Source organism: Bolinopsis microptera, chromosome 13, assembly GCF_026151205.1.
Source record: "Bolinopsis microptera isolate Bmic1 chromosome 13, MBARI_Bmic_1.0, whole genome shotgun sequence".
NCBI lineage: Eukaryota > Metazoa > Ctenophora > Tentaculata > Lobata > Bolinopsidae > Bolinopsis > Bolinopsis microptera.
Window position 1 is genome coordinate 5,263,080 of NC_087084.1, and position 14,644 is coordinate 5,277,723.

Genomic DNA, 14,644 nt, shown 5'->3' on the forward strand with positions numbered 1-14,644 from the left:
GTGGGTCTGCACTTGAGAAGAGTGGTTCTTGCGGCTGGAATGGTGGGTCTGCAATCTAGAAGTTGGTCTAGCAACCAGAATTGTGGATCTGCATTCGAGAATAATGAGTCTTCACTCTAGAAGAGTGGGTCTGACAACCAGAATGGTGGGTCTGCACTTGAGAAGAGTGGGTCTGGCGGCTAGAATGGTGGGTCTGCAATCTAGAAGTTGGTCTAGCAATAGAATTGTGGATCTGCATTCGAGAATAATGAGTCTTCACTCTAGAAGAGTGGGTCCGGCAACCAGAGTGGTGGGTCTGCACTTGAGAAGCGTGGGTCTGGCCGCTAAATGGTGAGTCTGCACCCTTTAAGAGTGGGTCTGACAACCAGAGTGGTGGGTCTGGACTTGAGAAGAGTGGGTCTGGCAGCTGGAATGGTGGGTCTGCAATCTAGAAGTTGGTCTGGCAACCAGAATGGTGGATTTACGTACACCCTTGAAGAGTGGGTCTGACAACCCGAGTGGTGGGTCTGGACTTGTGAAGATTGGGTCTGGCAGCTGGAATGGTGGGTCTACACTTGAGAAGAGTTGGTCTGGCAGCTAGAATGGTGGGTCTGCGATCTAAAAGTGGGTCTTGCAACCAGAATGGTGGGTTTGCATTCTTGAAGAGTGGGTCTGACAACCAGTGTGGTGGGTCTGCACTTGAGAAGAGTGGGTCTGGCAGCTAGAATGGTGGGTCGGCAATCTAGAAGTGGGTCTGGCAGTTAGAATGGTGGGTCTGCAATCTAGACGTGGGTCTGGCAACATGAATGGTGGGTCTGCACCCTTCAGGCTTAAAGAGTGGGTCTGACAACCAGAGTGCACTTGAGAAGTGTGGATCTGGCAGCTGGAATGGTGGGCCTGCAATCTAGAAGTTGGTCTGGCAACCAGAATGGTGGGTCTGCACCCTTCAGGCTTCAAGAGTGGGTCTGACAACCAGAGTGGTGGGTCTGCACTTGAGAAGAGTGGGACTGGCAGCTAGAATGTTGGGTCTGCAATCTATAAGTGGGTCTGGCAACCAGAACGGTGGGTCTGCAGTCTGCACCCTTAAAGAGTGGGTCTGACAACCCGAGTGGTGGGTCTGCACTTGAGAAGAGTGGGTCTGGCAGCTGGAATTGTGGGTCTGTAATCTAGAAGTTGGTCTGGCAACCAGAATGGTGGGTGTACGTACACCCTTGAAGAGTGGGTCTGACAACCCGAGTGGTGGGTCTGGACTTGAGAAGAGTGGGTCTGGCAGCTGGAATGGTGGGTCTGCAATCTAGAAGTTGGTCTGGCAACCAGAATGGTGGGTGTACGTACACCCTTGAAGAGTGAGTCTGACAACCCGAGTGGTGGGTCTACACTTGAGAAGAGTTGGTCTGGCGGCTAGAATAGTAGGTCTGCGATCTAAAAGTGGGTCTTGCAGCCAGAATGGTGGATCTGCACTTGAGAAGAGTGGGTCTGTCAGCTGGAATGGTGGGTCTGCAATCTATAAGTGAGTCTGGCAGCTAGAATAGTGGGTCTGAAATCTAGAAGTGGGTCTTGCAACATGAATGTGGGTCTGCACCCTTGAAGAGTGGGTCTGGCAATCAGAATGGTACGTCTACACTCTAGAAGAGTGGGTCTGGCAACCAGAATGGTGGATTTTCGCCCTAGAGGGGTGAGTCTGGAAACCAGAAAGGTGGGTCTACACTCTGTCAACCAGATTTGGGGGTCTATAAACTAGAATATAGGAGATATGGCTACCAGAATTGTGGGTTTGGACAACCCGAATGGTGGGTCTTCACTCTAGAATAACAGGTCTGGTGGGTCTACACTTTAGAAGAGTGGGTCTGGCAACTAGATTGGTGTGTCTGCAATCTATAAGAGTGGGTCTGGAAACCAGAATAGTGGGTCTGCAATTAAGGGAATCAAGATGAGTGAATCTGGCAATCAGAATGGTGGGTCTGCACCTTAGGGTAGTGGGTCTGGAAACAAGAATGGTGGGTCAGAATTCTTGAATAGTGGGTCTTCACTCTAGCTAAGAGTGGGTCTGGCAACAAGAATGGTGGGTAAGAATTCTAGAATAGTGGATCTTCACTCTAGAAGAGTTGGTCTGGCAATCAGAATGGTAAGTCTACACTCTGTCAAGTGTCAACCAGAATATACGATATATGGCAACCAGATATATGGCAACCAGAATTGTGCGTCTGGAGTCTAGAGTCTAGAATAGTGGGTCCGGCAACCCGAAAGGTGGGTCTTCACTCAAGAATAGTGGGTCTGGCAATCGGAATGGTACGTCTACACTCTATAAGAGTGGGGCTGGCAACCAGAATGGTAATTCTTCACTCTGTCAACCAGAATTGGGGGTCTATGAACTAGAATATAGGAGATATGGCAACCAGAATTCTGGGTCTGGACTCTAGAATAGTGGGTCTGGCAACCAAAATGTTGAGTCTGCACTCTCAATAAATGTTTTTGCCATGAAACGGACCAAACTGATCCTAACTCATATTCCACTCATCATAGCATATCGCTTCAGCATGTACAAAGGGCATAACCTCAATCAGTTTAATGTAGTGAAATGACTGGTGTGAATAAAGTAGTGTACTAATACAAGTTGGAGAGGATCAGGTAAGCTTAGTCAGCATCCATGATGTTACAAACCCTCTGGGACATTACTGCGCCCAGTCTCCAAAGTTACAGTAAATTCCTACTACGGACAAACAAACACAGACAAAACACCAACAAGAAACTGATATACACTAGCTAGCTCAGAGAGGAAATGAGTACCGGCTCAGGAGGTATGTCAAAACAGGGCGCCCTTTCGAACACTACTCGGGCTAGAATCAGTGCAATTCGGACACTACTATGCAACTAAACCATGCAAAACTATATAAGTACACCTATGCTGGCAAGGCAATAGGTCAGACTGCCAGTCCTGAAAACCAGTTCTATGATAAGGGTCACGCAAGCCCCGAAGGGTTAATACAAAATCAATAAATGTTTTTGCCATGAAACGGACCAAACTGATCCTAACTCATATTCCACTCATCATAGCATATCGCTTCAGCACTCTAATAGAGTGGGTCTGGCAACTAGAATGCAGACACGTAGCCAAGGGGAAGACCCCCGGAAAAAATTGAACCCCAAAAAAATAAACCCCCTAGTCCCCATGGTCGCCTGGTAAGTGGGCTGTGTTTATGACTGTTTGATTAAACGACACGACAGGCAATCGACTTTAGCATTTCGTAAATTATTCCCAAATCCCACTATACAATATGTACTTATTCCATTCAATGTGACAAGTACTGAGTTCCCCCCTAGCCCCCAACTTTGTATTATTGTGATGTCTGAAAGTACAAATTTCTAATGCCAAATGTCGTCTGAAACACCCTATTTCTCAAAAATTTTCCGGGGGCTGCACCCCCAACTTTGTATTATCGCCGTCCTACAAATTTCTTTAATGCCTAATGTCGTCTAAAACAAATAATTTCTAAACATTTTTTTGGGGGCTGCCCCCCCCCCCCCCCCCCCAGTCCCCCAACTTTATATTATTGTGATGTCTGATTATTACTGCGCCCCCCCCCCAGCCCACCAACCTTGTATTATTGTAATGTCTGATTATTGCTGTCCCACAAATGTCGTCTGGAACACCCTATTTCTCAAAAAGTTTCCGAAGGCCAGGGCTGCGCCTGCCTAGCCCTCCAACTTTGTATTATTGTGATGTCTGATTATTACTGTCCTACAAATTTCTTTAATGCCAAATGTCGTCTAAAACACATAATTTCTCAAAAATTTTCTGGGGGGCTGCGCCTTCCCCCTCCCTAGCCAACCAAAGGAGCTTCGCCCCGTCTACGTGTCGTGTCGGGCTACGTGCCCAGAATCGAAAAAACTTAATCTTTAAATGAATAACGGAACCTTCATTATGAAGTTACGAAATGATAATATAATTGGGAGGCAAAGTGGGTATCGGGCTTGGGGCTCATAATGCGCAAAATTTGGCCGCTGTCGAGTGGGTCTGCCTAAAATTCACAGATCTAGCTATGGGTCTGAGACATTTGTAAAAAAAAAACCTTAGCCTGAACCCAGACACACAGGATATCAGGAAAACTCTGGAATCACTCCATGGGACAACGTACCTGCACTGGATTCCCGGCCACTCCAACATTCCTGGGAACGAATACGCTGACAAAGCAGCAAAGGAAGCAGCACAACTCCCGGACCTGGGCCAAGGACAGTCTACAATCTCATACGGAGTTGCCAGAGCAGTAGCAAAGGCTCACATCAAGGATAGCGACCCCCAACACCACCTGGTCTCCCAGACTTACAAGGGATACAACAGAAAAAGAGCGGACAGTAAAATAGAGAGCAGGAAAGACGGAGCGCTGCTAGCACAACTCAGAGCAGGCCATTGCCTTCACCTGTCCCACTACAAAAATAGGATCGACTCTACAAAGAGTGCAACTTGTCCCCGTTGCGGAGAAGAAGAAGAAACGGTACCACACTGGATTCGGTGCCCTGCAACGATCAGGACGAGAGAAGAAATCTTCGGAAAATCTGACTTAAACTTGGACATACTAACCACCAACCCGATAGAAATCCTGGCGTTTGCTAAGAAGACCTTGCTTGAGGGACCCTTAGACGCCTAGCCCATCACTACCACCACCACCACAACAACTGTACTCGAGAAGCAACACACTAACACTGTTAGAAGCAAACATAAAGACATAAGACACAACCTCTAGAACATTCCCTCAGCATTACTAACACTGCACTTTATTATCATATCATAGTATTACAGACACACAAGTATAACTGCAACGTCAGGGAAGGTTAAAATGCCTCACATACCAAGTATGAAATACATTTACGTACATTTACGTACAATTACGTATCTATCAACAATAAAATGGAAGATGTAGTAACTTTCGACGACGTACTGATTGAGTTAGAACCGACAAAGTTAAGCACATAACATTGCCATTTTATTTTTGGCAAAGACCCAACATTTTGCAAGTTACTTGTGAATTGTAGATGACACCCTTAAAATTTTAAATTTTATAACATTTATCCAACTATATAATACATACCTAGTTACTAAGTTTTTTTGTTGAGTAACAGCCAAGTTTTGAGTAAAATTGAATCACGTAGAAGCCAAATAATATGTGAGGTTTATTGAAGCACTAACCAATAACAGAGTACTAACAAGCACTAACCAATAACAGAGTCAGGGAAACTCGGTCGTGAGCTCCTCCCGAATCCCAGCAAGTCTAACGCATAAACTTTTCTATTTTTAGCAACAGTATCCAAGTTAAGAACCCAGATTCCAATACCAGCCCCCATACCGTGCAGCATTACAAGAGGAACTTTGTTTTCGGGTACCTCATTCTTTGTTTGTAGTGTCCAGATCTTACCTGGGAAATATTGGAATGTCAGAAATGCTGTGGAAATTGGAATGAATGTTCAACTCATTGGAAATCAATCTAGTTAATTAAAGTAATTGAGTGCGTAGGTAGGTTCTTATCAAAAGCAGTCAAAAAGATTTCATACGTCGAAAAAGCCGTGATCTATTTATAAATTATTTAGTTGCGTAAGTTAATTAATAAATTAATTTCATATTATATTCAAGTTATTACCGAAAGTAGTGAGAGTATTGTATAGTTTGAGTGGGGTTTGCACGAACTTTAACACTCTTTTCTCAGCTAGACCCAGGTCTGTTGAACTGGTGGGGCGCCATCTAGGTAGATATGAACCTAAACCTGTAGTGTAGATCTGGTAATTATCATAATTACTTTTAATAATTAAAGAAATTTAAGTTAATTACAAAATTAAAATTTATCAGGTTATTATGATAGTTCGTATTAATTAAATTGAATCTGGTAATCCTTAAAAGATTTAGGTTTTTACATGCACCCATGATGATAGTTCCTAATTGATTAAATAACAAAAGTTTATTTTTTATAAAAATCTTACCAAACATCGGCAAAGCCTGTAAAATAGGGCCGTCACGAAACATTGTTAATAAAAAGTGTAAAGAGGACCATTTCAATATATAAAACTTCATTGTTGAAATCACTCTGGAGCCATTCATCTTAATTTATAAACCCCAGAACAATTATAATGAAAACAATAGAACAGTCTAGAAGGCGTCTAAATTATCTACATTGCTCGTTAAATTGTATCGCAAGTTTTTAAAGTTTAAAGTTTTCTCGCCTTATAAAAGACCACGATGGGTTCAAAGTTAATATTATATATTTTCCCTTTATTGTCATAACTATCTAACTAGAGACTCTATCATCATCTGACCCATCACATGATCACGTGACCATATTAGGACAATAACAGTTTACAAAATGTTCACAACATCGACCATTATATTATCATTGACAAAACTATAAGCTTGGTAGAACGTGTAAACTATTATAAAATGGCTAACTAAAACGCCAAACAGTAAGCTATAGTAAAATGGTGTTCCTGACCACAAAGAGATAAAACCACAATTAACCTTGCCGTTTTATTTGATGTTTTAAATTATCGAGCGTTATGTTTTGATGCCTTGAACAGGTAAACCAATGATATTCATTATACTAACTATCCTGGGTCTGGGTCTGAATGTGTCCACACAGGACGGACTTGAAATTCAGAACCACCTGGCAGTGGAAAAACGAGCACAGCATGAACAATTCGGTACAAACTGGTGCAGACACGAGGAGAAACGTATCCACCTGAATAATGAGGGAACTGGTGAAGAAGCAGGGTACTGTGTAGGAAACGGTTATATCCACGCCGAATTCAAAACACTGGACGAAGCTAAGGAGGCATTTGATCGGAGACCAATGGATACCTGCGGGGGTATTTCTCTGGATATAGATTTGAAGTTGTACACTTTGAGGAGTGGTCCTGTAGTACTTGAGGAGAGTTTTATAAACGAGGTTGCTTGGACTCCTTGTACGGAGGAAGAGCAGATTAAAGTGGATGCTGATGCTGGGAGGAACGATAACCAGGGAGGTTGGTAATTTGTTAACTTTTAATTCATTTATTTGATTATTTAATTATTTAATTAATTAGTTAAATTGTTAACTAAATTGTTAAAAATTTAACCATTACTATTATATCTGTTCACGATTTTGAAGATATTATGAAAATATTCCCTCAAAGTCTTAAGTTATAAAGACTTCGTTTCATGTATTATATAATGACCACCACATCCTCGTCTGTGAAACTCAAGTGAATATTTGCAAATATTTGAAATATTTGAAACATTTGTAAAATTTGAAATATTTCAAACCCAGGATGGGATGTGTACGACGGAAGATATCTGGGAGGGTATTGTACTTCAGACTATGCTTACGATACTCTAGACGAATGTAAGGAAGCATACAAACATACTAATCCACCTGGCAAGTGCGGCGGTATTACCTACGAGAATGTCAAAGCAGGTGAATACAATTCTACAATTTGAAGAGAAACGTATTGCATTAAACGAACCCTAAAGAATACATATTTTAAGGGAGGTTACCTTTCAATATAAATGTAAAGTAGCACACCCTTACAATAATTATAGCTGACTAAATATAAATCTATGGTCTCTATGTCAGCCTAACTCTATATTCTCATTTCAGGAGAGTACGTGTTAAAGGTAATGTGTGACGACACCTCAACCATCTACATAGACGGTCAAAAGAAAGACGTTCCCGGACCCAACAACTGGGGCCAACTAGCAACTCTGAAAATCCCAGCTTCAACCAACACCATCGGCATCCAATGTCACAACGGCGGCGGATCGTGTGGCATTACAGCTGAAGTCACGGACGAAACAGGGCAGGTTTTACTGGTGTCTGATAACTCTTGGAAGTGCTCAAACAAAGAGGAAGACGGCTGGACTGCTGATGGTTTCACTGAGGACGACAGTTGGAAACCAGCAGCGGAGAACCGGCCGTTTATAACTGGGTGTTATCTTTCTGATGAGAGAGCGTGGAAGGGCATGTCCATGGATAAGAAGGTTATCTGGACTGAAAATAAGGATTCCACAGTTTACTGCCGTAGAGAATTGCCACAAGGTATGTTTGATGAGTTTTAGCTAATTGAACTAATTAGTTAATTAGCTAATAAGCTAATTGGGCACTTTCTGAGCTTTTACATAATTTTATAAAACACGTACTACTTTCATTGCACTCGACTAGTCGACCAAGTTCTCTGCACATGACTTACTTTATAATGAACAATACACTTCTTGTTTAGTCGCCTAGTTAACAAATGTTGTATGGCACGCCGATCTGGATCGTAACAGATGCAGAAGCTTATAACTGTGTTTGGCATGGTGTTTTACTTATCGATAAAGTCATGGTATTTACATCGAATAGGCTAAGTATAATAAGTAACGATGCGTAAATTTGTTCAATATTTCAGGTAAATACACTCTACGACAAGGAAGAGACCCACAAGATAGTCCAAACGGGGCTGTCACGTGGTACCCTATGAGAAATGGTAGTTGGAAAGAAGATTCCAAGACGCAAAAGGCTGAGAAAAAGAAGGTAGCACGAGAAAAAGAAAGAAAAGCCAAGGAAAAAAGTGCGGAAGCTAAATTTACAGCAGATACAGGTAAGGGAGGAATATACGAAGGAAGGAATTTACGAATACAAGTTTAAGTTTCTTTTTTATCAACAAACTGAGCAAACTTACTTTTACCTTTTTACTTATTTTAACTTCTTTTAACTTATTTTAACTTACTTTGACTTTCCTTAACTTACTTTTAAGTCACAAACGTAACTTACTTTTTCAGAGATAGATATCTCGCAGGAGTACACAAATTTAGCTCTGAACCAGCAAGCCGAGCAAAAAGACACCGTATCAACTAGAACTGCCTTAAAAGCAGTAGATGGTAACCGGGATGGCAATTGGAGGTTTGTCACTAATTATACTTAATGATGTTTCCATAATTAATTGTTTTATTTAATCGTTCTTCAAATACTCGTGTTTGTCTGTTGAGCAATCTCTGCAGAACTAAAATAAAAACAAACGGTTTAATTTTATCATATTGCCCGTAAAATGGCCGTTCAAATATTCCATTTGTTATTTTTAACTTCTCATTGCCAGTGGCAAGTCGCTCTCCAGCACGCGCTCAAAAAATGGCTGGTGGAGAGTAACACTTAGCAAAGTATATTACATTTCCTACATTGATGTCTACAACCGGATGGATAAAAGCCAGGAGAGACTGAGAAATGCCCAACTATCCGTGGATGGAACACTTATTGGGACTATACCACAGGTCTCAGGGGTGCAAAAATACACATTCCCTGTTGATAAAGATGGTATGTTATAACACTTATTGGGACTATACCACAGATCTCAGGGGTGCAAAAATACACATTCCCTGTTGATAAAGATGGTATGTTATGACTCCAAATTTCGATCAAATATCATCATGATCGACTCTATGATTATTGTGCAAAAAACAACACGTTGGTATTCGAGTTCCAAGGGAGAATTTCAAAACTGCATTTCCAGCGATAGATGATCGTAAAAACTAACAGCAGCCTCAATATAGGGCAAGTGGTTCAGATAAAAGGAGTTTCTGGTCAAAAACTTCAGCTTGCAGAGGTTGAGGTATACGGCCGCGACAGTGAATCAAAAAGTGGTGAGTAGAAATTTTAACTTTAAGTATAGAAACCAGACTTAGCTCCACAACTCAAAGGATGACCCAACAGCAGAGAATACTAAATTACGAAATGCGTGATTTTAATCGACTTTTATCTTTTTATTTAAAAGTTGTTATTTTGTCAAAAAATTTTCTTCAAAACTCTCCACAACCTGATACAATCAGCTTTAAGGAAAATAAAGAAGGACTGGAAATTTACGGGTCAATTGTATACAGGAATTCTGTCTTCTTCAAAGGACCACTGTTGTAAAATATTATTTCAAAACCAGAACCAGCTTAGCTCTATATTCTCATTTCAGGAGAATACGTGTTAAAGGTGATGTGTGACGACACCTCCACCATCTACATAGACGGTGAAAAGAAAGACGTTCCCGGACCCAACAACTGGGGCCAACTCGCAACTCTGAAAATCCCAGCTTCAACCAACACCATCGGCATCCAATGTCACAACGGCGGCGGATCATGTGGCATTACAGCTGAAGTCACGGACGAAACAGGGCAGGTTTTACTGGTGTCTGATAACTCTTGGAAGTGCTCAAACAAAGAGGAAGACGGCTGGACTGCTGATGGTTTCACTGAGGACGACAGTTGGAAACCAGCAGCGGAGAACCGGCCGTTTATAACTGGGTGTTATCTTTCTAATGAGAGAGCGTGGAAGGGCATGTCCATGGATAAGAAGGTTATCTGGACTGAAAATAAGGATTCCACAGTTTACTGCCGTAGAGAATTGCCACAATTGCCAGATGGAAAAGAAAGTACGGAAGTTAAATTCACAGGAAATGCAGATGGTAATTTTAATTTACATCATTAACCATAATTACATCACAATCATATCTATTCACAATCCTGAAGATATCATGAAAATATTCCCTCCATACTCAAAAATACAAAAACTTCGTTTTATTTATGACCAACTCATCTGCGCAACTCAAGTGAATATTTGTAATATTTTCAAACCCAGGGTGGGTTAAGTACGAAGGGAAATACCTGGAGGGGTACTGTACTTCTAACTATGCCTACGAAACATTTGACGAATGTAGGGAAGCTTACAAACATACTGATCCGCCTAGCAAGTGCGGCGGTATTACCTACGAGAATGTCAAAGCAGGTGAATACAATTCTACAATTTGAAGAGACGAGTTTATAAATGTTGCATTACGAACCCAAAGAATGCATTTTCAAAGGATATATTGGGTATATTTTTATCAGGGGAGGTACTTGTTACATTTCAATACAATCAAATTAAATTACTAACACACCCTTATATAAATATAATAAATAAATTCTAACATTTATTACACGCTTCGACATTAAAATATACCCAACAAAGATGTACATTAAAGTCATTCAAGCGAGACTTAGTGTTGAAATAGCAAGATTATGGACTTTTTAAACAGTTCAGATTTTATGAACAAATATTTGTATGAAGTTACCAAAATTATGCACTTTCAATTTTCATATCAGTTCAGACATTATGGACAAATATTAGAAATATTATCAAAAGCTAGTTGGAAATAAAACGTCTTTAGGGCATTTTTAAAACATTCTACAGATGATAATGATCTCACTGAGTAGGGTAATTCATTCCAAATTTTTGGTCCACAAAACATAAATGCAGCATCTGTTCGTCTGAAATGAGGAGCAGGAGGAACTTTCAACAAATAAAAGTCATCATCTAGTCTGGAACTTTGTCTTCGTACTTCCCTTAGATTGACGTGTCCTTGTAAGTACTGAGGGGCTATGTTATTAAGACACTTGAAGACCAGAAGTGATATTTTGAACTTAATTCTGAACCGAACAGGCAGAAAGTGGAGCTTTTTGAGGTAAGGCATGATAGGTTCACGTATCTTTTTTCCGTAAAGACCAAAGATAAATCTAGCAGCATTGTTCTGTATCTTTTGTAGCTTATGAAGATTCTTTTCTGTTATTCCATAATAGACTGAGTTGCAGTAGTATATAATAATTATAGCTGACCAAATATAACTATATAAATTTAAAACAAAGACCTGCAGTCCCCATGTCACTTTAACTCTATATCACCTCTCATTTCAGGAGAGTACGTGTTAAAGGTGATGTGTGACGACACCTCCACCATCTACATAGACGGTGAAAAGAAAGACGTTCCCGGACCCAACAACTGGGGCCAACTCGCAACTCTGAAAATCCCAGCTTCAACCAACACCATCGGCATTCAATGTCACAACGGTGGCGGATCATGTGGCATTACAGCTGAAGTCACGGACGAAACAGGGCAGGTTTTACTGGTGTCTGATAACTCTTGGAAGTGCTCAAACAAAGAGGAAGACGGCTGGACTGCTGATGGTTTCACTGAAGACGACAGTTGGAAACCAGCAGCGGAGAACCAGCCGTTTATAACTGGGTGTTATCTTTCTGATGAGAGAGCGTGGATTGGCATGTCCATGGATAAGAAGGTTATCTGGACTGAAAATAAGGATTCCACAGTTTACTGCCGTAGAGAATTGCCACAAGGTATGTTTGATGAGTTTTAGCTTATTGAACTAATTAGTTAATTAGCTAATTGGGCACTTTCTGAGGTTTTTTTATAAAACAACACGTCCTACTTTTATTGCACTCGACTAAGTTGTCTTGCACATGACTTACTTTATAATGAACAATACTTTTCTAGTTTAGTCGCCTAGATAACAAATGTTGTACATGGCACACCGATCTGGATCGTAAATCAACTGTTTACATTAAGTCACGGTATTTACATCGAATAGGTTAATTAAAGATATGGTTGTAAATTTGTCCAATATTTCAGGTAAATACACTCTGCGACAAGGAAGAGACCCACAAGATAGTTCAATCGGAGCTATCACATGGTTTCCGAAGAAGGATGGCAGTGGAAAAGGACAGGAAAAAGATGAAAAAGAAAAGAAAAAGAAAGGAAAGCGTGAACGAGAAAGAAAAGCTGAAATAGAGAGGGTAGCAAAGGAAATTGAGGATAGAAAAGCTGAAAGAAAGTTAATAGAAAAGGAAAAAGCTGACGAAAAACGTGAAAGAGAACAAAAAGCTGAAATAGAGAGGGTAGCAAAGGAAATTGAGAATAAAAAAGCTGAAAGAAAGTTTATAGAAAAGGAAAAAGCTGACGAAAAACGTGAAGGAGAAAGAAAAGCTGAAATAGAGAGGGTAGCAAAGGAAATTGAGGACAGAAAAGCTAAAAGAAAGTTTATAGAAAAGGAAAAAGCTGACGAAAAACGTGAAGGAGAAAGAAAAGCTGAAATAGAGAGGGTAGCAAAGGAAATTGAGGACAGAAAAGCTGAAAGAAAGTTTAAAGAAAAGGAAGAAGCTGACGAAAAACGTGAAGGAGAAAGAAAAGCTGAAATAGAGAGGGTAGCAAAGGAAATTGAGGACAGAAAAGCTGCAAGAAAGTTTATAGAAAAGGAAAAATCTGACGAAAAACGTGAAGAAGAAAGAAAAGCTGAAATAGAAAGGGTAGCAAAGGAAATTGAGGACAGAAAAGCTGAAAGAAAGTTTATAGAAAAGGAAAAATCTGACGAAAAACGTGAAGGAGAAAGAAAAGCTGAAATAGAGAGGGTAGCAAAGGAAATTGAAGACAGAAAAGCTGAAAGAAAGTTTATAGAAAAGGAAAAAGCTGACGAAAAACGTGAAGGAGAAAGAAAAGCTGAAATAGAGAGGGTAGCAAAGGAAATTGAGGACAGAAAAGCTAAAAGAAAGTTTATAGAAAGGGAAAAAGCTGACGAAAAACGTGAAGGAGAAAGAAAAGCTGAAATAGAGAGGGTAGCAAAGGAAATTGAGGATAGAAAAGCTGAAAGAAAGTTTATAGAAAAGGAAAAAGCTGACGAAAAACGTGAAGGAGAAAGAAAAGCTGAAATAGAGAGGGTAGCAAAGGAAATTGAGGACAGAAAAGCTGAAAGAAAGTTTATAGAAAAGGAAAAAGCTAACGAAAAACGTGAAAGAGAGAGAAAAGCTGAAATAGAGAGGGTAGCAAAGGAACTTGAGGATAGAAAAGCTGAAAGAAAGTTAATAGAAAAGGAAAAAGCTGGCGAAAAACGTGAAAGGGAAAGAAAAGCTGAAATAGAGAGGGTAGCAAAGGAAATTGAGGATAAAAAAGCTAAAGTAAAGGCTGAAAAAGAAAGAAAAGCAAAGGAAGAGTCGGAAAGACAAAGAAAAGAAAGAGAGCAAGCTGATAAGGAAAGGAAAGAAAGAGAACAAGCAGATAGGGAAAGAAAGGCAAGAGAGAAAGCTGAAAAAGAAAGAGAGCAAGCTGACAAGGAAAGGAAAGAAAGAGAACAAGCAGATAGGGAAAGAAAGGCTAGAGAGAAAGCTGAAAAAGAAAGAGCGGAAAGTGAGAGGACACAAAAAGAGAAGTCACCTGAAGCATTGAACAACGGAAGGTACTGTGGTTGGAGGGAAATACCGAATACGAAACTAAACATGGGTCTTGCAGGAAGAATCATGAATAGGCTAAATCTTGAGGATGCCAAAGCCTTGTGCTTAAAAACAGAAACCTGTCAGGGAGTGGCCTGTAAGAATTTTGAGGAATGCCTACTCAGTTCATGTACCAGTAAAGGAAGGAAATACTTTAAAGGGTGGACAACTTATGTTCCGATTCCATGTGAATTTGAGACCGAGGGTTTTGGCAAGAAAGCTTATGTCGCTTTTCAGGATGCATTTTGTGGTTTTAAAGCTTGTCTTGTAGACAGATTCAATTATTATTTTGGGATGTAAGTATGTAAGGCCAAGGGGAAAACAAAACATCACTTTGATGGTTAAAATAGAATTTGAAAATTTAGTTATTGATCAGTGTAACTAAATTTCATGTTTAAATTGAGATTTTCATGGAAATTGATGCATTTTAATTGTAATCAAGTAATCAATCAAGTTAAATGAGTTAATGTAGATTTTACCTGAACTTTGTGAATCGTCATCTCGTTCAATTTGGTGGTCATGTGCAGTCATGTAATATTGCAGTCTACCTTTCCTATAAAATGAAAAATTTCAAAATGTTAGCTTAAGTATTTCGAT

The 14,644-nt window shown here is 40.2% G+C and overlaps 3 protein-coding genes across 5 annotated transcripts in view; 1 reads left to right on the top strand and 2 right to left on the bottom strand.

Moving 5' to 3' along the window:
- LOC134825483 (ras-related protein Rab-18-like) overlaps nt 1–2,442 on the bottom strand; it is a 58,035-nt gene extending 55,593 nt beyond the window's left edge. For both annotated transcript variants that reach the window (XR_010161548.1, XM_063837699.1), the window contains exon 1: nt 2,437–2,442. The gene's annotated coding sequence lies outside the window, so the exon portion shown is untranslated. The remainder of the gene's footprint in view (nt 1–2,436) is intronic.
- LOC134825481 ((Lyso)-N-acylphosphatidylethanolamine lipase-like) overlaps nt 1–14,644 on the bottom strand; it is a 112,031-nt gene that overhangs the window by 16,138 nt on the left and 81,249 nt on the right. Inside the window, exons 2-4 of the mRNA XM_063837696.1 lie at nt 14,527–14,600; nt 5,613–5,735; nt 5,193–5,390 (exon numbers count right to left, since the gene is read on the bottom strand). Coding sequence (XP_063693766.1) covers nt 5,193–5,390; nt 5,613–5,735; nt 14,527–14,578 — 373 coding nt within the window. The 5' untranslated portion in view covers nt 14,579–14,600. The remainder of the gene's footprint in view (nt 1–5,192; nt 5,391–5,612; nt 5,736–14,526; nt 14,601–14,644) is intronic.
- Nucleotides 6,424–14,461, top strand: LOC134825120 (uncharacterized). 2 transcript variants are annotated; one of them, XM_063837259.1, is made up of 11 exons: nt 6,424–6,984; nt 7,269–7,415; nt 7,599–8,036; nt 8,386–8,577; nt 8,759–8,879; nt 9,073–9,287; nt 9,524–9,613; nt 9,934–10,422; nt 10,596–10,742; nt 11,687–12,124; nt 12,417–14,461. In XM_063837259.1, exons 1-11 carry the CDS (start codon nt 6,549–6,551, stop codon nt 14,345–14,347), a joined length of 4,644 nt encoding a protein of 1,547 aa, XP_063693329.1. In that variant the 5' UTR covers nt 6,424–6,548; the 3' UTR covers nt 14,348–14,461. The 2 variants fall into 2 exon arrangements, with proteins under 2 accessions (XP_063693329.1, XP_063693330.1); XM_063837260.1 differs by lacking the exons at nt 9,934–10,422; nt 10,596–10,742 and having other exon boundaries at nt 12,417–14,460.

Bases quoted from the DNA above. Each gene is read 5' to 3' on its own strand.
- LOC134825120 (XM_063837259.1), top strand. From the start codon at position 6,549: ATGATATTCATTATACTAACTATCCTGGGTCTGGGTCTGAATGTGTCC. The intron at 8,037-8,385 runs GTATGTTTGATG...TCAATATTTCAG, and splicing joins CCGTAGAGAATTGCCACAAG to GTAAATACACTCTACGACAA. The intron at 8,880-9,072 runs GTTTGTCACTAA...TCTCATTGCCAG, and splicing joins AACCGGGATGGCAATTGGAG to TGGCAAGTCGCTCTCCAGCA.